The sequence below is a fragment of the Limulus polyphemus genome, unplaced genomic scaffold (assembly GCF_000517525.1).
Source record: "Limulus polyphemus unplaced genomic scaffold, Limulus_polyphemus-2.1.2 Scaffold1258, whole genome shotgun sequence".
Lineage (NCBI taxonomy): Eukaryota > Metazoa > Arthropoda > Merostomata > Xiphosura > Limulidae > Limulus > Limulus polyphemus.
In genome coordinates, this window is record NW_013666868.1 from 263,220 (window position 1) to 289,363 (window position 26,144).

The window sequence follows — 26,144 nt, forward strand, 5'->3', positions numbered from 1 at the left end:
AAGATGGCACTGAATTGTGACCTTAAGGTCTTGGTTACCAGTTGACTTTATTTATATAACGTAGGCCAAACACTAACGTTAGTCGGATATTGAGAGAATATTTTGTTAATTTAGCAGTGAATTTACAGGTATGTAGCTATAGATGACAGTGGGACGTAACTGTGTAGAATATAACTTAGAATTGAACCAGAAATAAGTCTTAATATTTATCTAAGTGACTATTCGGATCAGAATACTGAAGAGTGAAAACGTTTTGCCGCTGTGCAAAACTACGCCTTTACGACTACGATTTAAATATTAAGAACTTGAGTTTTTTAATTAAATATTTCGACAAAAGGTGAATTACACGTACTCTGTAAACAGTTTCCAGATCAGAAACTCTTCATATATCCACTCGTAATACTATTTACTGTAGGATTAGGGTTACCACTTGCATAAATCAATTAAAGCAGGTTATTAAGCCTAATGCTAAATAATAATAACAAAATGTCTGAGAGTATGTTTATGACCGTCGTACGGGTATTCTATAATTTTGATGATATACTCGTTTTAGAATTGTACATATTATTAGTTTGAAGTTAGTTGTACTGTATAGTCATAACATGCATCACTGCTACTCTAATTTCTAAATAAGTTACAACCATTACAATTTTAAAGGTTATGAGAGGTCAGAGAATATATGATTTATATGGTCATCATGTGTATAGTGAAGTGAAAACAACGACATGTCTGTCTTAAAAGCAATTTACAGTTTTGACTACATAATTGCAAATTTTGAAACATTAAGTATTATTAATTACAATTTATCAAGATGAGCTATGTGCTCAAACCTACCGTGTAATAACTGTAGCTGACATTATGTGACTCAACCTTATATATATATATATATATGGTTTAAAAAATGTGTAGAAAATATATGCTCTGCTAGTTATTTTTTATTTTTTGTACAATCAAGCGAAAGTAGAGAATAGTTAATATTTCTTTATTTCTCCAGAGAAATGCACAAAAAATAAAAGATTGTTAAAGATAAGAAAACCTCATGGAGGAGGTGAGGTTCTTATTTATGCCTGACATTGTAATCTAGGAACTAATACCTTTGCCTACTATGCCATGAAACATTCACATATTAAAGCAAATGTGGATACTTATGAACATATGAGCAATTATCCTATAACCATACCTGTAGACGTGTTCAACCATTGTGTATGTAGCCTTTTGAACAATAGATACTCCACCATCACATATGTAATTTCTACCTAAAAAAAAAAAATTTAATCGGCATAACCTATCCTCTGTTTTTCTAATATACTAATGTTTTTTATATCCTTATTTACAATTTGGTTAAAACTTTTATGGGTTAAAAAATATTTGTATATGCTGGGGCAATTAAAAGAACTCCCTGTAAATAAAGTTCATCCTAAATCAAGTTTTGAAATATTTTGTCATCATAATTTGTTTATCAAACAGTATTATAATGTAGTTTTCATCAGTAAAAGTTTGTGTTTCACTAAGGTGACCAGGACACACTCAAATTTTTAGGTTTTTTAGCTAAGATCCCCATTTTGGGGGGAAGGGGAGGGAAGAGATTATAAACAATTATGCCAATAAGAAATATCAAATGAAATAGGTATTTTTAACTTACATTATTGCTACTACAAAAGCCTCTTTAATGAGTAAGTTTTGTCAAGTAACTTCTTGTTGCCTTGGGATTGGTCATCTGAGCTACTGCCTTTCATGTTAATTTTATAGTTAATAATTTAAGAAAATGCTTCATGACTTAAATCAAACACTGGCAGTGAACAATATCTGTGTTTTAGTGGATGCAAAATCATATGCTAGAGATTGATGTATGTAACAGTGACTTCAAGTCATCTGTAGCTAACTTCAAAGGAAGCAACAACAGCTATGCTGAGTCATTCCAAGCTGCATGATAATTTCCTTACTTGGTTAAAAAAAATTTGTATTTGCTGTTTCACATTTCACAGAGGCTGAAAGTACTGAAAACAAGTATAAGATATTACAGCTTAATGTCAAAAATTTAATCTGGAACATTTAGGTGTTCTGAAGTAATTTGGAATGATCTAGAGAAATTGTATATTTCTATTCCATCAGAATAAGTTTTTTATTTATTACTGTTAGCAAGCAAAATAATAGTCTAACAAATAGACCATGATATGTCCACCTATTAGGATTCAAATCTAAGTCACCAAGGTTTGTCTTAAAAGGTTGGTTAAAAAGTAAATTAGGATAAAAAAAAGTTTCTTTGTGTGAAGTGTGAAGCCTTTATGTGAAGAGTAGAAAGAGTTATTTTTTCTGATAGTTTTGAAATGTTTACATTATGAAAATATATTTTTAATAGTATTTGGTCTCCTTGGATCCCCCCCCCTTTATTCAAAAGCCATAGCCTTTGTGTGTTTTGTTCTTTACATTAACTATAGGCCTCTAATAGTTTTCTGTGCATTTCTACATATGTATCACTTCTGTGCCAAAATGAAATTAACATTTGCAGACATTTGATTTTGAGACTCATGTTGTGACATTCGTTATTTTGAGTTTGGGCATACGATTGATTATGCTTCTCAAAATGATGGATATAATAAATTAAAAAATCATATTCCATTCTGAATAGAAAATGAAATATTTGTTTACCAAAAGTTGCTAATGAACATTTCAACATCATTTCCCAAAGTCATGCATGATTTACTACTTAAATGTTACTGCAGGCAAGAGTTTGAAACATGGTGGTACCCATGATCTTGTTGATAGTTTACTGGTATGATTGTATTTAGTTTATTTTGATAATAATCATTTTCTGTTTTATTTAAGTGTTTGAATATAGAATACAATGTAAATTATAACCAGTTTAATGTTTGTGCTGTACCTATTATTCATAACATAATTAATATGTACCTGAGTTGTCACGATAGTTAATTAAGTTGGACAACCTTGAGTTAATTGAAAATAATAATGAAAAATTATAATAGTAATATTTCTATTATTGAATAGTTAGAATACTTGAAAACCCTAATTTCGATATGATGATTATTTTCATGGCATTAATTTTCATAGGTAATTGAATTAATTGCATAGTATTAATAAGCTATACTACATTTCCTCTCCATGATTATGCAACACTGCTGTGGACCACAGGTTGAGAAATGTTCTTCTACTGTTTGAAAATTGTAGAAGTTATTGTGTGTCATATTTCTTAACTAGAAGATGTGAATTTCTTATTGATTCTCCCTACAAATGTTAAATCTCATTAGTAAATGGAAAAAAGATATATATTTTTGTGTTTTTATTAAAGTAAAATGTAATGACCTGTTTTTTTCAATATAAATGTACTGTTCTCATCTTATTGATGTAACTGATTTGTTTTATAAATATAATTCCATCTAGTTTTATTAGTGGTTTATTTGTTTAATAGGACAATGTAAAATATAAAAATATACCTGTGATAAAATAGAAAACAAGGAGTTATACCTGAATATGAAATTACTGTGTATTCATAATATCTCTAAGAAAATACAGAGGTGAATTTTTGAGTAAACCAGTTGTAATTAATGTAATTTTTTTGTAGTTAGCACTTAGAAGGACACATGAAGTATGACCTACTGTACAATATACTTGTATAGAAAATGATTGTACTGGTATAGGGATGAAACAATGTTACATATCCACAATGTGATAATAGCATAGTAATTTTTAATTGTTTTGTTTTTTAATTGAAAAGAAACATTTAACTCAAGTTATGTCTTCTTTTTTTTCACAGTGTTATATGGCCTACAACAAAAGGAAACTACTGGTAGTTAAAAAAATAGCAAGGTATTAGATTTAAAAAAAAACAGAGTATCTTGCAAAGAAAAACTACTAGGTTGAAATGGATGGAAATTGATGGTATTGCATCACAAATCGAGATACAAAATGTATTAACTGAGATACAAATTCATTTTTAGATAGCAGTAATTAATGAAAAATAATTCTAAGGCTCCACAGTAAAGTGAAAAATTACTTCTTTGCATGCAGTGGACTTGCCACATATTCTGCAAGTTATATGACCATCTTTTATGTCATTTCTCTTTACATATGATTTTATCCTTTTGAAAAAAATATCTCCTTGTGCTCCGCTTCAACTATGTTGAGTCACTTGACTACTGTTTCCTACAATTATTGGGTAATTGAAATATTTTCATAATATGATTATCATAAATATTCACAATCATGGTATATCATACTATTGAAATATTATTTCATCCCTATACTGGTATCTAAGATTTACTAATTATTTATCTAAAAAATTTTGATAGTGATGGACCCAATTCATTGTATATTCAATGCAAGTTCATTTTGTATTCTAAAGTTATATTTTTGAATATGATGAAATAACCTAAGTTCTTCTGTTCCTGTTTAGCCAAGCTGCTATTTCTGTACATTTAGTCTAGCAAGTAGACCTTGAAATCTTAACATTTGGAGAAATACCCATATGTAATAAACTTAGTTATTGCTTGAAATTCACTGCTGGAAATAGATAATGTAATTGTATGTTATATCGTAGCATAATGTAGAATAGTGAAAAACATTGTCTAGTTAATGATGTGATAACTATTTATTATTATAATTATTATACATGTGATTTGCCATCATTGTGAGAGGGCATGCTCTACTTTAGTCAACATTCAGTTTAAAGTGATTTGTTAGACTACAAGGTATTGGTATATGTCCAAATGTCAGAGATAATATTTTGTGATATAATTTTTGGCTACACACACACACACACATGCACACATATATACATATGTATGGTGAGAGTTTTTTAATTATGAAGTATATGTATTAAGTATTCGTTCTTATTCAGTAATATTTATGTTAAATGTGTATTATTAAAATGATTTTTTATATGTTTTCTTTATTGTCTCAAAAGCTTATGTCAAACCAAATAAAAACATATACCCCATCAGATCTACATGTAATTAAAGAATAGCTTACAACTAGAATCATGTGTAGAAATGATGTAAAAAACTGTAATACCATACAAGGTTTTATGAGCAAGTAGTTCAGTATGCTTGACTTTATTCATACTGTAGTGATTCAATAAATTTTGTAATTTTTCTTTTTATAATTATGGAAAATCTGAACCTGAATTTAGGAATTATTGTTTCACATTAACCTTTTTTTTTTTCCAGTTTGATGTGTATTTGTAGGAGATATGGATAACTCTGTAATTGCAAAAAGTGGATGGCTGTTGAGACAAAGTAAGCATAATTTTTCTTTTTACATACATATAGTTGGGTGAATATCTTATACTTGTCAAATCAAGTGATCTTTGAAAACTGTGTAAAATCTTTGTAAATATAATGAATAGTGGAGACAATTTTTTTATCGACAAATAAATAACTAATGTTTAGTACTGAATATACCATCGTGTGTGGAAAAATTGTTTCAATCAATAAGCACTGTCACTCAGAATGTTTATGAAGCACTTTCTCAAGAATACTTTTATCAGTTTGTTTTGTAATATTTGCAAAAATTGAAAATGACTCATCATTGCTATGTGTGTGAAATTATAAATTTAATCAATATTTTTTTTTGACAAGCATTGCAAAGACAATGTAATTTATGTATATTATACATACCTTGAAATTTGTTGATAATGTTCAATAACTATTGATCTTTAATCTTTGGTGCTGATAAAAAAGTGAAATTGAGGTAAAAGTAAGTGCAGTTTTCTCAATTCTCTAGATCTGGTGTGGGGCTCAGAGTATCCCTCTACAGGGCCTACACTTTCAACTATTTCTGAGGTGTAGAATCTAATCTAGATTACTGAGTATTTGTTCTAAAATGGCTCGTATATTAATTGTTGTTCCTTATCAGTACTATGAACAATGTTTGGTTATATATAGTTTCCATTCATGTTTGTTCTGTAAAGCTAACTTTACTTGGTTAATATATTTCAAGAAATTTATAGGTTTTGCATTAAAATCATTTAACCAAGTATCACAATATTTACTTATTTCATGATCTAGAAGTTCTTCAGCCTTGTGTAATTGTTGCATAGCAATAGTTAATTTGTTTTGAAATTTCTTAAATATGTAAAAGTTTAATTAGTTTGAAACAATGCAAGCATGCTTTTTTTTTCCCTTGTGATCTATATTATGAATTTTGTATAATACTATTTTATATTGTAATTCTTTTTGTAGTAAAGGAATTTTGTGCTTGCTTGTTTGGTTAGCTGCATAAAAACATGGTAAATGTTTTTCATGTAAATTGGTTAACAAATACTGTACAAAACAAAAGATAATTATTCTAACTTGCTGTAGTAAATATTTATTACTGTATAAATTTTCCTTTTGCTTTTGCTGAAAAATCCACGAGAAATATGCTTTACACCTTGCCTACTTGTTTTCAGTTGTTTAACTGTAAAGTCTGTACATATTAAGAATCACCAGCTTTTTCTGTTTCATAAGGTGACCAAGTGTGGTAGTTGTGTACACTTCTTGAGTTTAAATACAACTCAGTTACACAGTACCAAAATAGCTGTTTAGAATAGGTAAAAAAACTACTTGTTATTGTATAAACAAGTGATGATATCTTTTTATCTTTTTCTGTTTTGTATATTTGTGAATATAAATTTAAAAAAGATTTGTGCTTAACAAGTATCTATGTATATCATTTGCATTAGCAACTATTCTTAAAAAATGGAAGTGGAGTTGGGTTGAGCTGTATCGTGATGGGCAGCTAAAGTACTATGAAAATGAGCATAGTCCTAATGCTGAGGATATTATTCTCATGACTACTGATTGTTTAGCTATAAAAACAGGCTCACAGGTTAGTTGAATGTTTTATGTTATTGGAATATCTTCTTTCCAACAAATATTTAACTTAAGTGGTCATCATATCGTATTGTTTAATTATTCTGTGATAGTGAGGATGGAACATAATAAATGTGTTATGTATGTATGTGTTTGTGTGTGTGTTATTTTATTTTTACATACTAACAATATTTGATCAAACTTAAGGTAATTATAAAGATCAGAACTAAAAAAAACTTATAAATCAATTAATCCAATATTGTATAAGAAACTGACTTGAAGACACAAGACAGTAATCCTAGTAATATTTCACAAGGTTCTTCCAGCTTATGTTTAGATTAGTCCTAAATCCATTTAGTAAACTAATAATACAAAATAATCCTGTAAGCATCAGATGCATTCAAAATATCATCAAAAATTAAATATCATCCAAGATTTAATGAAATTAATTATAAAGGTAAATAGTTAAAAAACATAGCAGTGTTTTCAACATAAAACTAATGGAAATTGCAAAAAACGATTAAAATTCATAAACAATAACACACTGGTAACCTATCTGGGGAATTATACCTGTATTCTGACACTGACAAGATAACTGTATCTACTTTTATGTAAATAAGTGTTTGTTGCTAAATGTGGTTCACAAGTCAGAAAAACTTACCTCTGAGATCATATAACACTTTTCATTTTCCCACAAATGTACTGTAACTGTTTTTTTTTACATTAACCTTTTTTTTTTCAGGTTGAAGGTGTACAACCACCTGAAGGACGAGGTATTCAATATCTATTTTCTGTTGTGGCATCCTCTGGAAAGACATGGATTTTCTGTGGTGAATCACTTGATGATATGAGGTGAGAAAGTGTTGATTGGTCATCAGTTATGTAAAAATAGAAAAAAATATTTCCAAAGAAAATATAAGAGTTTATCTATTTTTGGTTGAACATATCTATGGAACATTGGTCACCCTCAGCATTTAGAAAGATTTTTCTAACTATTAAAAAAAAGTCAAGGACCCTGAAAAGCTATTTATAATACAAGAAAATGTTAAAAGCCATTTTCAAATTTTCGAAATTTAATGAATTCAAAGTTAATCTCTATAACTTTTGTTATTTAGTAATAATAAGTTGATAACTCATTTCAAGCCTTAAAACAAAGGATCATCTTCTTAATTTATCATTTTTTAGTTCAGTCTTACTTTTACTTTTGAAAATAGAACTGCCATAATACTGCATCCAATATTTCTTTGATACTGACAATATAATAACTATATTAGGGGCAGACTGGTGAGAATTTGGACTCTATTTTTCCAGCACCTTCCTTTGCTCAGACAGCTAATCATGAGCCTAAGATGGAGATCCTGCCTCCTGCACCATTTTTATTACTAGTACATCAAGTTTGTAGTGCCTTGAGCATTTCTTCTGTAGCTTATGATTCTTTTCCTTCTTTGTTGGGGGAAAATCATTTGGCTCATTACCTGGTCCTCCTACCTTCACCAGACATTGCTGTGCATGCTAGGAGATTTTCTGATCAATTGAAAGAGGGTTCTGCCATGCATTGTCATCCCCATTTATCGAATCAGCATGCCTAGGCTTTCCATCGCTTGGAGAACCAATATTTGAATTCTCAGAGGCTAGATCCTCTTCTTCCTATGTGGGGTTCTAGGCCACTGTTAATCTTAACCAAACTCAATTTTCACAAATTCATTTGCCCCACACAACAGTTTTGCATTTTTTATCTTCTTTGCAACTGTTGTCTAAGGCCTATTACAGGTCTCCTGCTGAGTTTTCAGAGGATCTTAGTCATTCATTGACTTCTAATTTGGTAAGGTTATCGGCTTCTGCTCTATCCTTGGTCTCTTGGTTGTTGTTTTTTTTTGCTGGGATCTTTTGGGGAGAGAGATGCCCTGCTTGAAGGAGTTTGATTTCCTTCTTCAACCCTTATAAATATCGGAGAAGTTCATTTTCTCAGAGATTCAATTTTTGCAGGTATTCCAGATTCCCTGAAATTTAGGGTGGATGTGACCTGTCTCCTGCATCTCCCATTAGGGTTTCCAGACCTCCTGCATTGGCTCCACATTCTATCAGAACACAAGGGAGATTCTGCCCTTATCAATATGTATCCTCCGCTCATGTGGAGTGTAGACAATGATATTGGTGACAACCCTATGGGGTCCAGTCCTGTGGGGGCTCGACTCATATAATTTGTGTCAGTATGGGAGACTTTCAAGTTCTTACAAGAAGATTAGTCCTACATTTCACATCTCCTTCTCCATTGTCTATCATACTGGTTGTCTTTCCACTCAACAAGGATCATCTTGCATCCAGTTGTCAAGCACAAACCATCCAGGACCTGCTGCACAATGAGGCTTTAGAGCACATTGACTCTCTCTTGAGCGTTTTTATTCCCATCTGTTTGTAGTACCAAAGAAGACAGATGATTGGTGACCTGTTATTCATCTTTCTCGTCTCAGTAATTTCCTCCAGCCTACTCGGTTTACGATGGAGTAATTTCTTTTCCTTCAGTGGCATGTTTCACATGGTCTATGGATGACAAAGTTTGATATCACCAATGCCTCTCTTCATATTCCAATCAGAGTTCTTACATTGTTATCTCTGTTTTATGAGAGACAGGTTTTTCAGTTTCACGCTCTACCAATTGACCTAACATTTGGACCATATGTCTTTAACTGGAAAATCAGATCCTTTTCACATCATCTTCACTCTTTGGACATTCAGCATTATATTGATGACTGTCTTCTTCTCACTTTTTCCTGCCACTTGGCAGAACTTCACATTCGAGCTCTTTTATCAGAAGCTGTGAGAACTGGTTTTCTCATCAAAACGATGAAATCTATTTTTACTCCCACTCCTTACCTCATTCATTTAGGGGTGTTTTTCAATTCCCATCTTAGTTGGGCCCAACCTTTTCCCCTACACCTTCAGGCCATGGAGGGGGCAGTTCTTCTAATACAGTTGCCTCTTTCTCCACCAGTGCATGCGGTTCAATCTCTTTTGGAGATGTGGGCATCCTTCGAATCACTCATTCCTTTAGGTTGGGCCCATATGCATTCCCTTCAGTGGTCATTACTGGATCAATAGAACATTTGCACGGATGCATTGAATTGTCCGGTGACCCTATCAGCTTCCAGCCTGCTTGATTTTGGCTAGTGGTTGGACAGGAACAACACAACAGTAGATGTCCCTTTCCCACCCCCACATCCAGAGATACACCTTTTCACAGATGTTTTTCTCCAGGAATGGGGCACTTGTGTAGAGGATATGGAGTTCAAGGGCCTGTGGACAGAAGAGGAATCTTTTCTCCACATAAATCTATTAGAGCTTCTAGCAGTTTATCAAACTATTTCTTGTGGGTTGCAATGTTTCGAGGGAAAGTGCTAATGCTTTGCTCGGATAATTCCACAGTGGTCTCGTACATTCCCTTGTAAGGGGGCACTCACTCCAGTTATATTTGATTTCAAACATTGAATCTTCTCTTTTGAGACCATAATCATCAGATTGTTCTCGTTGCTTGTCAAGTTCCAGGTGTAACAAATTTTGTGGCTGATCAGTTATCTCATCCCAACAGAGTTTATCCCACAGAATGGATACTTCATCCACAAGTTATTCATTGGATCTACTCTTGTCTCGGAAAGCCTCAGATCAATGTTTTCGCCATAAACTGGAATGCCCAACTCCATTCCTTCTGGTTTCCTGTACCTTACCCTCTGGATTTGGGCATAGATGCTCTCAGTCAGGATTGGACAGGTCTTCATCTTTACACATTCCCTCTCATTTGTCTATTATCCAAAGTTCTTGCTCTAATTCACTCCTCGTCCTGTCAAGTTCTTCTGGTGGTGCCACATTGGCCGGCTCAGCCTTGGTTTCCACTCCTTCAGTATCTTCAGGTGTGCTAACCTTTTCTGCTTCCTCTCTGGCCATCTCTCTTACATCAGCCTCAGTTGGACATTTTTTCATCTAGCAATCATCATTCTCTGACTTCACACCTGGCTTTTATGAGGTTCATTACACGACTTCAGGGATTGAACTCTCAGGTGACATCTTTATTAATGGGTCCATTTGGCATTCTTCTTTGGACATTTATCAATTGATATAGTTTACTTATCGTTAGTGGTCTCTCTCAGACATGGTTTTAATCCTTCTTGTCCCACTATGCCTCATGTTTCTCAGTTTCTGACATGGTTATTCAACAAAGGTTTGCTGCCTTCATCTGTTTCTCTGTATGAGATAGCTTTGTCAGCTACTTTTATTTTTTATAGGAGATGTAAAGTTTTTGAGTCCCCGGTTTTGTCCTTTTTTGAAATCTTTTTGGGTTATCCATCCTCAGTGTCTTTTCCAGGTTCCTATTTAGAATATCACAGTGGTTCTTCATGCCTTATCTCGTTCATCCTTTGAACTTTTGGTGTCATGTTCCCTATATCATCTTTCTCTTAAGACTTATTTTCTTCTGTTGGCTCATGGACGGTGATGCTTGGATATGTTTGCAATTCATGTTCACGTGACTCTTTTTATCATTCAATTTATGTTCTGTTTTATCCAGATGGGTCCTTTCTATCAAAAACTTCAGAAGGGGACAAAGCTTTCTCTCCTATTCATCTTTTCTACAGTTCTCATTTTTATGACTTTACGGATCCAGATTTTTTTTTATGCCAGGTTCGGGATTTCTGATGTTGTGTTGCGTGCACTGAAGAGTTTTGGTTCACGTCACCGGTTGGTTCTCCATTAGGATCCTATGGTGTCACATGAGTTATCTCCTGTCACTTTGACAGGTTTGGTTTGTATTGCTTACTCTGGGCTTTCATTGGAGGAGCAGAAACTTCTTTGGGTCTCACGTCATCAAATTTGCCATAGTTTGATGTCCCTGGCAGCTCGGTTGTGTTGCCTGCTGGAGGAGATTGTACAGGCTGGAATGTGGACCATGCCTAATACATTTATATCTGTTTATTTACATGAGTTGGCAGTTCATAAAATTTTTGAAAATGTATTTTCACTTCTTTTTTTTTATTACTTTATCATTTTCTTTTGATTAAAACTTTATCTTAGTTATACTTTTCCCTGTTATAGAAAAGCAGTTTATTTCTATAATATTTAACAATTTAATATAAAAATTTACTACTTACTTACTTTATTTACCTTCTGTGATTCCTAGTACTGGTTTTTATCATTGTACTATTACAACTAACCTTACTCTACTGCTGTTATTTCTGTCCTATTACCTCTACCTATTTAAAATGGCAGCAAAAGTTTATTAAGTATTTTTAAAAATTTGTTTTTTTTATGTTTGATAATTACATGCTCAAAATGTAAGTTATATTAAAACTACAATTCATCATTTTGTAGTTTTGTTTTTCATTAATAGTGTATTTAATTGCAGTTTTAGAATATGCAAATTGTGGTGAAATCTATGTTGGTAAAAACAGATAATTTAAAATTAAGGATGAACTGACATAAATTCCATGTTAGATTCCCCAAAAAAGCCCTATATATATATATATATATATATATATATACCATCAAACATCTGAGTGAATGTATTTTGAGAACATTTAAAATTTTGAAGGAGCAATATTTTTATTTGAATAACTACCTTAAACAAGCTAGCTGAGGTAAAATGGTGGGATACAATAACTGGATCACTACTGGAACTCCTCAAAAATACTGCAGCAAAAATAATGCAATAACTTGCTGAATGTTGTGTACCAAGTTTTTGGAGAATTTACTTCCTTACTATCATAAGCAATACTGTAACATGGATACATTTTGTGTACAGTACACAGTGAAAGGATTTGTTTACGGCTGAAAAAGCCAGCAAAAACTGTTGTTTTGCATGTTCATATTTTCATGCATGTTGCATCCATTCCTATCATACAATTCTTATAGGACAGGGATTATGCAAAGTTTTTGTTAGTTGCTACCATAATATGAACAGATTTGTTACAGTAGCAATTATTTCATGCCAAAACAAACAAGTTTTTGTGCACTTATAAAGTCCACATATTTGTTTATTCTCAATACTAGACGCATTTCTTCTCAGTAGCTGTATCGATGTATTTCAACTGAGAGACATTGATAATTTTTTCACCCATCCAGTTGAACCATCAACTTTTACCAAAGAAAACTTAGCACATAGTAAGTGGAGCAATTGCCAATTGCAAGTGGTTGAACTATCACACACAACTGTTGCATTTTGAATAAGGATGTTACTAACATGGAAACTTCTTCCATGATGTGCACATGTTTGGGGTTTTTCCACGCACTATTATAGGTACCTTGGAAGGCAGGCTGTGTACAACATGTGCAGCTAAAGGTAGAGTGTTTCTGGAAGTTTCTTTGCCAGTCTGGACTCGTGGTGTGCAACATGCACCTTAATAATGAAAATCATTGTGTGTGTATGTTTGGAAGTTGAAATGATGCAGTAGAGCCATTTAATACAAACATGAATATAAATAATATTGATAATATTTTCGCATTGCTTGCCTCTCCCCGGTTCAACACTGAAATGCTTGGCAAGGCAGTATGTTCAGCCTTTAAGTCTGAAATAATTTGGTTGTCCAAAGGACAACCTCAGTCACTAAATTTTACACCGTTTGGTTGTTCAACAGAATTTCTGGTCATCTTGGATGACCATTAAATTTGTTCACTGTCTTTATAATTATGTTCTGAGGAGTGACCTTTGAAGTTACAAAACTGGTAGAAAATACTAAAGAAGAGAAAAAGCAGATGAATTCAGTATTTTAGTGTTTTATATATGGTGTACTTAGTGTAATTTTCATAATGAGTAAAAAAAAAGTTTAAATACTTTTTGTAATGAACTGTTACTTCTGCAGTAGTGTAAGCTTATCTGTTTCAGATTAATTTGTTTCCTCATCATAAAGCAATTTTTTAACATACTGATGCTATTTGTTGTATTCTGCTTGTTTTGGAAATTGGGCTAATGTTATTAATCATTAATGTACAGTGTAGTGTTTATCATTTGCCTATATTTTTCAGCCTAATTTTGTATCTTCTTCAGCAATATGTATTGCTTTTTTTAAATTGGTTTTTACAAGTAAACTTATGTCAGGAACTGGTATCAGAACATAAATATCCTTTTTTGTATATGTTTGTTTAAATAGGGCCTGGCAGCTAGCTTTGGAACAAGCACGGTTGTTTGGTGTAAGTTTTGTTTTTGTTATATATATCTAGTTACTGCCTTTTTTGTTTTAGACATTTTCAAAGCAACTCTGCATTCATGTTTATATTATTAAATATCTTTTTACTATTATCTAAAAACTCAAATGCATGATCTGAAATTAAATACTTTTTATTTTAAAATAAATATCTGTAATAAGTAATAGCTAAAATTGTACTATTTTCTTCAAATAAACACGGTATTATCTCAAATTAAATATTATTTATTTTATAATAAATATTTGTTGTAAGTAGTAGCTGAAAACTTACTGTTGTGTTCAAATAAACACAGGATTATCTAAAATGAAATATTTTTTATTTTAAGATAAACATTTGTTGTAAGTAGTAGCTGAAAACTTACTTGTACTCAAATAAACATTGGATGATCTGAAATTAAATATTTTTTGTTTTAAAATAAATATTTGTTGTAAGTAGTAGCTGAAAACTTTCTTGTGTTCAAATAAACATTGGATGATCTGAAATTAAATATTTTTTATTTTAAAATAAATATTTGTTGTAAGTAGTAGCTGAAAACTTACTATCGTGTTCAAATAAACACTGTTATGAACAGTATTCATAAGACCTTGCACAGGACTTCCCAACAGCTAACTAGATAAAAAAAGTTATGTTTATTAGACATTCATTACACTGTTCATAAGTGACAAATTTATATTTGAAACAACAGGGGAGCATTACTGTTTTTTTACTAATAAAGGTTTTTCTTTAAAAACATCCTCATCATAAAAATTTGTGACAAGAAGTGAGTAACATGTTAGTAAATAGAGGGGTTAATGTAGTTGTGAAATAAAATTAATTACTCCAATATGTTTGAATGGAATAGTAACATTGCCTGAAACTTCTTTCGTGACCAAACTAGAGAAAGGCTACCCTTAAGTAGAAGCCCTACAGTCAAGGATTATTACATGTCCTTCAACAGAATCATCAGCTGAAAACCAAAGAATAGAAGAAAGAAAAGACATGTGCAGAAAAGCTTAAAAAAATGATTTGCTTTTGTTATTGACATAAATTTATCATTATCATGGAAGAATAGATTTATTCATACATGTCATACAATGTTCAACCATTGTTGTACAGCTTTGAAAGTGAAAAAACTTATTCTAAAATTAGTTATTTAGGTGGCTGTCACAAAATCTGTGGATAACTTACATAATATAACAAAGCATAAAACATTTAAAAGATAACAAGGGGTTTGTTGGTTCATTGAAGCTCTCCAGTCCATTGAATAAAACAAACTGAAATCCAGTTACGATCATTTAAATATTTGTCAAGCCTTTCCTTTAAACTCCTATAAATTTCTGCATCCACCAATCTGAAGGCAAACCATTACAAAGGCCAACTATTCTGTTAGTAGAATAAAACTGTCGAAGCTAAAGATGACACCTACTCTGCAAAAATTTGTCTTTGTGGTGTAAGTAACTATGCAATACCATGTAAAATAATCTAATATAAGGTTTAGATCCATTATTAAGGAATATCACCAAATTGATATAATTATATAATTTTTATTTCCGTAATAGTGGACCTAGGCCTTATTTTTGTATTTGTGTCCCCTTGTCCTATCATTCTCACCATTAAATACAAAAAAAAGATGATGCATCAATATGATCACTACAGTTAGTAATCTTGAACACCTTAAACTGTCCTTTTATGACAACCTTTCCATCCCAAGTATCATCCTCATAGCCCTCCTCTGAACCATTTCCAACAATTCAATGTCCTTCCTAAAGTAAGGAGCCCAAGACTGAACACAATATTCCAAATGAGGTCTGACCTATTCAATGAAATTATAAACCTCTTTAAAGTTGTATTCAGTATTTCTCTAGGTACAATTTAAAATCTTATTTGCTCCATCAACTGCATAATGCTTGGATGATGCAAGAGACTGATCAACCAAAACATCAAGATCCTCTTCTTCCATCAAAATTATACTTATAACTTAAATTGTGATAACCCACATTCATTATCTTGCATTTATTATAGCTAAAAGCCATCCGCCAGTTATTCACCCTAGAATAAATTAAAACTTTAGGTAAGGCAGCATCCTTCTCCTTACAGCCAGCAACACTCAAGACCTTAATATCACCAACAAATTTAAGCAATTTATTAACTATTTCTTCATCTAAGTCATTGATGTAAATAAAATAGTCCAAACACTGTATAGGCTGATCCTCTTTTTCTTTTTACACTATGAATGCATTGCAGGTTAAATTTCACTCTGACAAGGCCTCAAGTTGTACATCAAAAGTTTTGCATGAATAGATTTTGTTGATTGACTTGACTCAAAAACAAAGTAAACTGTCATACTTATCTGTAAATCATGTTGAGTGCTCAGAATAAACACATACTTTTAATGGTCTGGAAAATTTACAGATGTTAGTGGGAATGGATTAACAATATTTTTCTAAGATATTCTGCTTTCATTTGAGTCCATTGTTTGTTTGACTATCGTCTACAATCAGAGCTATCAAATAATAAAACAAGAACCAGGACTAATATCTTAAGAGTTAAAACATAAGTTCATAATTGTTTCCCTAAAGCACTAACAACTTTCCTTAAAAAAATAAAGAGACTAGTATACTTACATTGGTGAAAATAGACATGTCTCATTCATTTACTTCATTTTCTTTGCACAATTATAATGGGTGCTAAATAAAGAATTACTTTATATAACAGTAAGAAGACATAAGCTTTTGCTGAATTTTATTTAGGAATTTTTGTTAGAAAACATAAAGACAAACAAATACAATACGATTGAAAATTGTATTTAAAAAAGGTTTAGTACTCTTAAAATAAATCTAGCTTAACTTTCAAAGGCTTTTATTAAAAAATATACAGAAATGCAGAAAATAATGTGATTTTCAGAAAAATTACTTCTTGAGAAAACCTGTATTTTATTAGATTTTAATTTGTTGTGTAGTTTGTGATGTATTTCACTTTTACTGCAGATTCAACCAAGAACTTGTGGACAGCCACCTCCTTATTTACCGTACTCCCCTGGTTACCTTCCTGCATACACTGGTAAGTAGACTTTGCTAGCAACTATTTTAAATGTTTGTTTTTTCTCTCAACATTTCTTTCTGTACCACCTGTTGTTTGCCTGTTTCTCATGATAATCCTGCCATTAAAAAGACAAATAGTCAAACATCTTTTTGTAAAGAATTGGGGTTCGCCAAAAGTATGTAAATACAATTGTAATAGTTTTATACGTGGTGAATTAAAGGTTAACAAATACATATTTTGATGAGCACCTTCTATGATGTACTATGTGGACCCCACTGGTAGTGAATGGTATAAAAAAAACAAAAAAAACGGCAATCCAAAGGTTACTTGATGGGTGGGTTATCATTGTTAAACTGATATAGTTTGTAAAATTTTATTTTGTAGTTTGTTTTTAAACTTACATTTATCTAAGAAGTCACTGCAATGTTGACTAGTGTAGTATTGCTTATTTTTTAACAATTGGGTATCAGAATACATCGTAGATTTTGTACTTTCAGGAGACAGTTCTCTGACTTATGTTCAACCATACCCTTACCCTCAGACACCATATTATCCTTACCTTTCTGCATATGGTAAGTTAATTTAATCAGTAATATAACTCATTGAGGTAGGAACTGTTCCTGTTTTACAAACTACGTGAACTTATTTCTGTTTTTAATAATGGAAATCCATCATTGTATTGATGATTGAAAAGTTCTTTCATTTGTGGCTGCTAAACATTTAGCAATTGTATATTTATAAATATCAGTCTTTAAATTTTTATAATTGTACTAGTATAAAAGCCCATCAAAAATGATGGGAAACCATTATTGAATGATTAATGGAAATTATAGAATTTAACTAAAACGATTTTGTCTGTACCTCCAAAATGCACCTACTCATCACTTATTTTATCAGTCTCGAAATAATTCTTTACTCACCACATTTTTGGTAAAAACTATGCAGAAAAATGAAATGTTATCGTGAACAAAAAGTATGTGTGCACCATGAAAGAGATTAAATGGCACTCTTGAGCCTTTTTCACAAAATTCGAGGTTAGGAAGTAGAAAACATAGAGTGGACTTTCTGACACAAATTTTCAATTCTTTTGACTGGACAAAGGATAAAAAATATTTGGTAGTAATAAACGTTTATTTTTGTTTGTGTTTTATGGCCAAGTAGATAACTTATGTGTTAAAATACCAAAAGAATATTTATTAATTATTTATTCACCATTTGAAACTTTAAACACTGACTCTATAACATTAGTAATATTAGGCCTATATGTAGTCTAATTTGAGGATTAGGCCTAATACATATACATAATGTAAGGCTGAAACACTACCTGGTGAATTTTAACTATTTTGCTGTTATATCACTGAAGTTCTCAAACAAATAAAGAATAAAACTTTCTAACAAATCACCATGAATATTGAGCATTCAACAATAAACACCATAGTTGGCCTAAGAACAATCAGATGAGAGTTTTGTTGCTAAGCAACAATGTATATTGTTGAGCATTACCAAAAAAAGAGAGTGAATATCTTCTCGACAGAGTGAAAAAGGGAATAAGCCTTTTATAGTTAGTGATGCTGTATTAAAATTTAAAGAGATCTCTAATAAATTAGATTATTTATTAATTATTTATTAATAAATAAATTATTTTAGGCCAAAAACAGTAAAACATTAACTTTTACAGCAACAATGAATAATAATTGAACAAAAAAGTAAAGTATTCATTGACTCTTAACCCTACTGAGACAGGTCTGATGGGTCTTCATATGGTCACTGGCCTTTGTAGACTAACATTCAAAATTTTATTGAACTGCTATTTTATGAATATATGTTAGTAAGTTTGTTTCAAAGTGAAGGTTATAATTCAAATTTTGGTATTATACATTAGTTAATTTCTTAATTTAAAAGAAAATATAAAAAAAACACCTTAAATATCGATTTTTGTGTGTCATGTGGTGTGTTGTGAATGCAGTATCATTGGTTCAGATTACATGTTTCTGATGTCCAAATACAAGTCTATAGTTTCTTATGAATTAGAAACTCAAATTACCAATATTGACAAGCTAGAATATAAAATAAGAACCTTCTATCTTTTCTATTTTCTGAGATATCTCTACATTTACTGAATCAAACAAAGTTGCTTGCTCACCTCTTTCCATTTTTGGAAATACTTGCTGACATACACCTGCTTCAGTCTGTAACAAGTGAATAACTAATTATAAGCTCAGAATGTTCCACATGGTTTGCTGAGCCTCAGAAAAGCATTTCTTTTCATGGTAGATTCCAAGTGGTAAGGTGAGATATTATTAAGCTCAAAAAATATTTTTTAGACCCAAATACAGCTTAATTAGTATGCCTGATAAATTATATTGGAATTCTGTGGTACTGATATAGTAATATATGTTTTTGTTATTTCAATATTCGTACATAAAATCTAAAAAAAAATATATTTTGTTTTGCATTTTCCACATCCAGAATTTGATAAAGCTTAGCAACTTATGGCAAGCAGCAAATGAGTACAAAGTGTGTAACTAGAAGAGATAATTGTTTTCTGTATATTTTTATTTCTATGTTCTAAGAAAAATTACTGAAATATGAGAACTTATTTGTAAATAGTAATAATGTATATACATATATAATGTATTATAACCGAAATGTGACTGTATTTCAGAAAATACTAGTCCACTAGAACACAGCCAAGACAGGTCACTTTGTCAAGGCCAAGTTTATATTATTGGATATGGTAACATGAGTGCATGTACACCATGTCATTCAACTTCTGTAATATTACTCAGACATTGCTGAAGAGTCAATAAAATAGAAATAATGAATTTTTATATATATGTATAATGTTATGAGATTTTAGCTATTTAGACTAAACATTTGTGTTTTCGTGTTATAATTTGTAGTAATTCTAGAACAAAAGAAGCATAATTTATATCTATTTCCAATTTTTTATGGTGGTTACGAGGTCTGTCAAATTGACCACACCCATACAGAGATACAATAGTGAAAATAACAGATAAAATAGAAAGTCTTTTTTATAGAAAAAACGTTTGATAATTAATTGGAAGATTTTAGGAGGTTATAGAGATTTTGCATGTGAAATTTAACAATTTCCTGATGCATAAAAGTATTTTTGATAATAAAATCAAAATTACTTTGCGTGTTGGTTAGTCAACATTCAAGAATAAAAAAAAATGCACAAGCAAATAATTATTTAAAAAAATGTTAGAATTTAATTAAAAATTCTTATACCTTGTGTACAATTGCCTTGTAATGTTTACTGATAATCTGCAAAATTTCATAAATATACGTGTACATTTAAAAAAAGTTATAGTATAACTACTTTATGGTTACTTTGGGGAATATGTGCTGGGTGGAATACACCCGCCCATAGTAAAAGGGTTCATCTGTACTTAATCTACATTTTGTAAGTTTTCCCCTGATTTTGCTGTCAGTCATAATATCTGGCCAAGGTAAAAAAAAAACAACTTCTTGTCCCATTTGCTATTTAGCATGAAATTATGTTTGAAGGGACTGAACTTGTTTAAAAGATTAACTGAGGGGTACACAGTAGGTAAAAAAAAGCATGGTAAATTCAAATATACGTTCCCTGAATTAAAACTGACTATAATTAGTCAATGGAAAATTTTCAAGGAAAAATTTTATGAGTCCTTCCCATGTTATAAAACGATAATCATATATTTAAAAAAACAAAATTGGAATTAGTTTTTTTATTACCTTGGAATTTTTCAAAAATTTAGTATTCCAAACTAATATAGCAACTATAAGTACAAAAATGAAAAATAATTTTGGGGATGCATATATTTTCTTTTATGAGAGAAATGCCACAGTTCTGAATTTACTAGATTAGTAAAAAATATGTTTCTATTTAGAAGAGTTTTTTCAACTTTTTTTGTCAACAGTAATTTGATATTTTAGAAATAAAAAATAAAAGGTTAAAAAACATTTAAGTAAGTGTGTAGTGAAGATCACAATTAGTATGTTTTTAACTTCAGTGACAAGCTGTTGCAAAAGTAGTGAGATTTCTAGTATGATTGCTATACTTTTTTGTTATTGAAACTGCTTTCAAGATTATTATTGTATTATTCTTATGAGAATGTCTCATGTGTTTAAAAAGTTTGATAAAAGCCTTTTTTTTATCAACCCAAGTTCTATTTTTTTGTTATTGTTATAACTTTTAATATTTGTTATAGTGACTATCACCCTAATGCAAGTAGTGGTGGTTTCTTTTAATCTGTTTAGTTTTCTTTAAAAAGTATTTTGTTTATATAAGTTTCATTAATAGAACCCTTTCAGAATGAAAATCTGTTACTCAAACACACTTCTACAGGATCACCACAAGTCCAGAACCCACTTGTGTATCAGCCTCAGCGTTATTATCGCCCTGATGGGACAGATATGGCTATGGGTATGTTAGCTGGTACAGCTCTTGGCACTATGATGTGGGGACCTGTTTTATGGTGGTAAAGCTTCTTTCAGCTGAACTTCTGTTCCTGTTCATGGGTTTTACACAGAAGCACTGAGGTATCTTATCCTCTTGACTAAAGTTCTCAGCAGTTGTACAGAATATATATCTATAGGCACCTGCCTCAAGAGAAACTGGATTTCTTAATTTTATCTTTTGTATAAAAATGGTCAAAGCTCACTGTGTTCTGAGTTGTTTTTTGTTGTTTTTTTTTGTTTAGAAGGAGGTTAAACTGAAGCATATTTGCTGTAACCTTTTAGTCAGTCTCGTACAGTATATTCTTAAATTATGTGTCTAGCTTTCTTAGGTGGGATATAGTATATTTCAGTATAAAGTGAAATATAAATTACTGTAAAGAATAAACAAAATGACTATAAATGCCTTTTTAAAAACTAAAAAAATGTTTTGTACATGACGTAGTAAATGATCAACTTTATTTAGAAGGTCTTACTGATTATTTCTTTAAATTTTATTTGTAAAGTACTTAAGTAACTTTGTGTACATTTATTAGCAATTCTTTGAGACTGTTACATTTTACTCCAAAGTATCCTTTACATGAATAAAATGTAAAAGAAGTGTAATGAAAGAGCTTGAAAGAAGTATAGTACTTGTCCTTTATATTAGTATGTGATAATAACTAGTACTGTTATTTAATCTAAAATTATGTAACTAGTTTTGTTTCAAAACATTATCTCAGTTTAAGAAATAAAATGATATTTTTAACTAGCGTAGGCTTCCCAGTGAAACCTATAAAAACCTTTACAAGTTTATAAATTCAAAGATAAAAATTTTATTTGTAACTAACAGTACTTTAAAATAGAAATATGTGGAAATATAACAATTTTTCAGAATTTGTGATGTTTGGGGGGAATAATTCAGACTTGCTTGGTAAAATCTGACATCTAACGTAAAGTAATGTATTTCTTTATAACAATTTTACAGATGGTTGTATAAATTCATTTATTATTAGTCAAACATAAATGATTTATGTATATTTAATTATATATTTTGCCTTGCAAAACTAAAGTTTTACTCTATATTTTAAGAGAAAAGAACCTTTATCTTTGTAATGGCCCACTGAGAGGCCTGCTAGTTATATAATAATTTTTTTAAAAAGAACTGTATTCTGGGTTGGATTGGAAAATCCTAGGTTTCAGTTTTATTTGAATAGTTGTATCTCATTGTTTGAAAATTTTATTAATTTGCTAAAATTGACTGAATTGTCATAATAATTTCAGCATTGCTATAAGTTTATAAATGTTTGTGTGTGTGTGTGTGTAGATATATATCGTAATTTTTTTATTTGGTAAAGAAGAGTTGTTCTAATTCAACAAGTAAAATAAAAACTGAGTTTAATGGGTGGACAGACTGAGTGACATTAGTATTGTCAATGTATACTGGGAAGTAATGATTGGAACATCCAAATGTTTGAATCTAATTTGAACGAAAGTACAACAGTTGTTGTTTAAAAATTGTTAATTGGCAAGTACTGAGAGAAAGCCAGAATTATTTTATTATTTAAAATAAGTTACAGGTGAAATGTAAAGACGTGAAATACTTATGTAGATGTAATTAAGAAAATGATTAAGCAAACTCAGGTGTACTTTTATGATACAGGGTAGGTAGAGCCTAGGTGATAGTCATGTATTTATACCAGATAATACTTAATATATTACACCATGACCATATCTTGTTTATCCAGCCAGTATTTCATAAAAGTCACACTTACTCTTTTAAGTGTGCAATTAATAATTGTTAAACTGTTTTATTTCCAGTATGTAAATACCTTAGAAAGTAAAAGATGGGGTTATTGTCTTGGTTAGTTTACTGAAATTCTGTTTAGTATAACATTATTGTCTAACATTTAAATATTTTACCAGAAATATTATTAAGTGAGCTGAGCAGGTAACAATTTCTTCCTCTGGTTTACTGTAATATAATTGTTTAAACAGTTAAAAGATATTTTACTAGAAATAGTATCAAGTGAGCTGATCGAGTAACAACTTCATCCGGTTTACTGTAGTATTATTATTTAAACAATTAAAATATATATTACTAAAAATAGTATGAAGTGAGCTGAGTAAGTAACAACTTCATTTGGTTTACTGTAATATTATTATTTAAAAAATTCAAAGATATATTACTAAAAACAGTATGAAGTGAGCTGAGCAGGTAACAATTTCATTTCAATATTAGTATGGAACCTTGATGTTTTGTATTACAAAGAAAACTCATGAAAAAAACAAAAACTAAGTGATATACTCAATCAGTGACTTGTTTCAATATAAACTGAAAAAATATCAGTTTACAGATCCAAAGCAAAATAACTATATTGGCTTTCAAACAGTTGCATCTTACATAAAGTTCTAAAAAAAAATATCCCAAGGTGTGTAACATTTTTGGTAAACTTTGGTAGCCAATACATTATTTTGCACAAGTAATACTTTGTAAATCTATTCAAAACTCAGAGACACTGCTTTAGTAGGAGTTGGTTTAGTATGGATAATTTATGTCAGTGTTGCTTGTGGGTTTCTCTTTACCTTATTTACAATGCCAGGTAGTTGTGGACTTGTTAGGAAAATTTTATATATAAATATATTAGTATTTGTGGCATTGTCTTCTACTCTCTTGTAAGTTGTTACACATTTCTTAGTCTTGAATAATAATTTTGTGTACAAAATTGACATCTTCAATTTAAAGTCTAAGAAATACATCAGTGTATTACATTTTACAGTTATTGCTAAAAGTTTATCTTGAAGATCTAAAACTGGGTAAATTATCAGTATTGATAATGGTTTTGGATAAAATAAATACCGTTATTCTATTTGGGTTAGTTAATATCAGACTAAATTACAGGTATTCTAAATCTGTGAAGCTCTATGTATTTGAAAATATTGCAGGTATTCTGTAGTTTTAACAAACAATTGATCTGAATTTAGGATTATTCATTTTGGTCTGAAATAAAGGTTGCAAAAACTAACACCTTTGTTACTAGACATTGAGCATAGCCTCTCTAATTTATAGAATTCTCATGATATGAGCTGAAACTTAGCTGTGTCTGATTTTTTTTTTATTTCACTCTAACAATACTTGTATTATAAATGTTATCATTGTATAACTGGAACAGGATTGATATTTTTTTAACTCTGGAAATGTATAGCTATAGAAAGAGCAAACACAAACTTTGTAATACAAAAGCAGTTGTTGCTTCTTTTGTGTTGTATTGGTCATGTAATTTGCTTATTACTTTAAACAAATATTTATCTGGAAAAGTAAATATTTTCAAAGTTAATATTTACAATATAGATGTCTTTCACGAACTCTACAATATAATTGTAAAGAACTTTTCTGTAATTGTTTTATGGGATGTACATTTTTTTAGTTGTTTAATTAACCAAAAATGTTACTCTAACTTAAATGTCTCTGAACTTGTAATCAAACTTTCAAGACATTCTCTGAATGTGTTACAGGTTGTGGTGAAGAAAAGCATTCATACTTGGAAGAGATTTACATCCAAAACTACACTACATTAAATGCAGATAAATTTACAAATCAAATGTTCCTAAGGTATTTTACATGCTTCAAACAAGTGTGTATTCCTTATGTCTAAGTTGTCCAATAGTCCTGAATATTTTAAATTAGTTACACTGTTTAAGTATTGGAAAGTATGATCAAAACAACTGCTTGTTTTTACAACTAACATAAATCACTAATATCTGCTTATGAAAACAATCCTTACATGTGTAAATTTAACTGGTGTAATGATATTATACAAATTTAAATATTCTGTTAATAAAATTGGATATATTCACAGTGAAGACACAATGTCAAATAGTCTAGGATACAGGGGTAATTAGAAAAAGAAAAAATGTTGCAATTACTTTAAATCAGTCAGTTTATGATCTTCCAAAGTAATACAAGTTGTACAGTATTCTAATGGAAAGATCTTGAATGTTATCTCAAATGTAGTATGGTTGTTCTTTTGGCCTTTTTTAAACATTATTTTACTTGCTAGAATAAATAAAAGGAAAAAAAATGTTGAAAGTGTTTCAAGACATTTTATTTACTTTTGCCAAGCATGGAAGTAGTATGCAAATCTTTTCATACTATCCACTTTAAGTAAACATTTTAATTAGTATTTGTGTATCTGTATCAGGTTAAGTTTTTATACCTTGCATGTAATACTGTTTGACAAATATATTTTTATGGCTGGAAAATGTAGTTTTTATCTTGGTTATAAAAATTATTAATCCCTTTAATGATATATCCACTGTTTCAGAAATGAATGCTTATGAGAAAGTATTGTCCAGTTGTCACCACTGTAGAAAACTTTATATTTCAGGTACTGAGTAATACATAGTAACTAGAAGTCTAGCTTGTCTAGTGTATGAATGTGGCCAGTTGTAGTATGTCGAGTTAGCCGTACAAGGGTAATATTTATTTTCAACCCAAAAATGTTTATTTATTTATTTATTTAAGATTAAAAAAATTAAACATTTGTTAGATATCAGAATGGTAGGATTATGTTTGTCTGTATTAAGAGTTTGTGTACTCTATCTCCTACAAAATAAATTTCACTACAGTTCTCTAAAGACTCGGTAGCTAATTTTTTTGTGCACATTAGATGGTTGTGTTCTGTA

At 30.5% G+C, this 26,144-nt stretch overlaps 1 protein-coding gene across 2 annotated transcripts; it reads left to right on the plus strand.

Moving 5' to 3' along the window:
* LOC106462817 (pleckstrin homology domain-containing family B member 2-like) lies at positions 1-26,096 on the plus strand. Of its 2 annotated transcripts, none has more exons than XM_013922777.2 (8): positions 1-128; positions 5,184-5,252; positions 6,680-6,825; positions 7,552-7,661; positions 13,943-13,982; positions 16,964-17,036; positions 17,516-17,590; positions 21,370-26,096. In XM_013922777.2, exons 2-8 carry the CDS (start codon positions 5,207-5,209, stop codon positions 21,504-21,506), a joined length of 627 nt encoding a protein of 208 aa, XP_013778231.1. In that variant the 5' UTR covers positions 1-128; positions 5,184-5,206; the 3' UTR covers positions 21,507-26,096. The 2 variants fall into 2 exon arrangements, with proteins under 2 accessions (XP_013778231.1, XP_022245900.1); XM_022390192.1 differs by having other exon boundaries at positions 21,336-21,473.
* Positions 26,097-26,144: the final 48 nt, after the last annotated feature.

What these genes read in the sequence shown, in the direction of transcription:
- LOC106462817 (XM_013922777.2), top strand. Translation starts at nt 5,207, where the DNA reads ATGGATAACTCTGTAATTGCAAAAAGTGGATGGCTGTTGAGACAAA. An exon ending in CTATAAAAACAGGCTCACAG is followed by an intron (nt 6,826 to 7,551) that starts GTTAGTTGAATG and finishes TTTTTTTTTCAG; the next exon opens with GTTGAAGGTGTACAACCACC. An exon ending in TCCTTACCTTTCTGCATATG is followed by an intron (nt 17,591 to 21,369) that starts GTAAGTTAATTT and finishes ACACTTCTACAG; the next exon opens with GATCACCACAAGTCCAGAAC.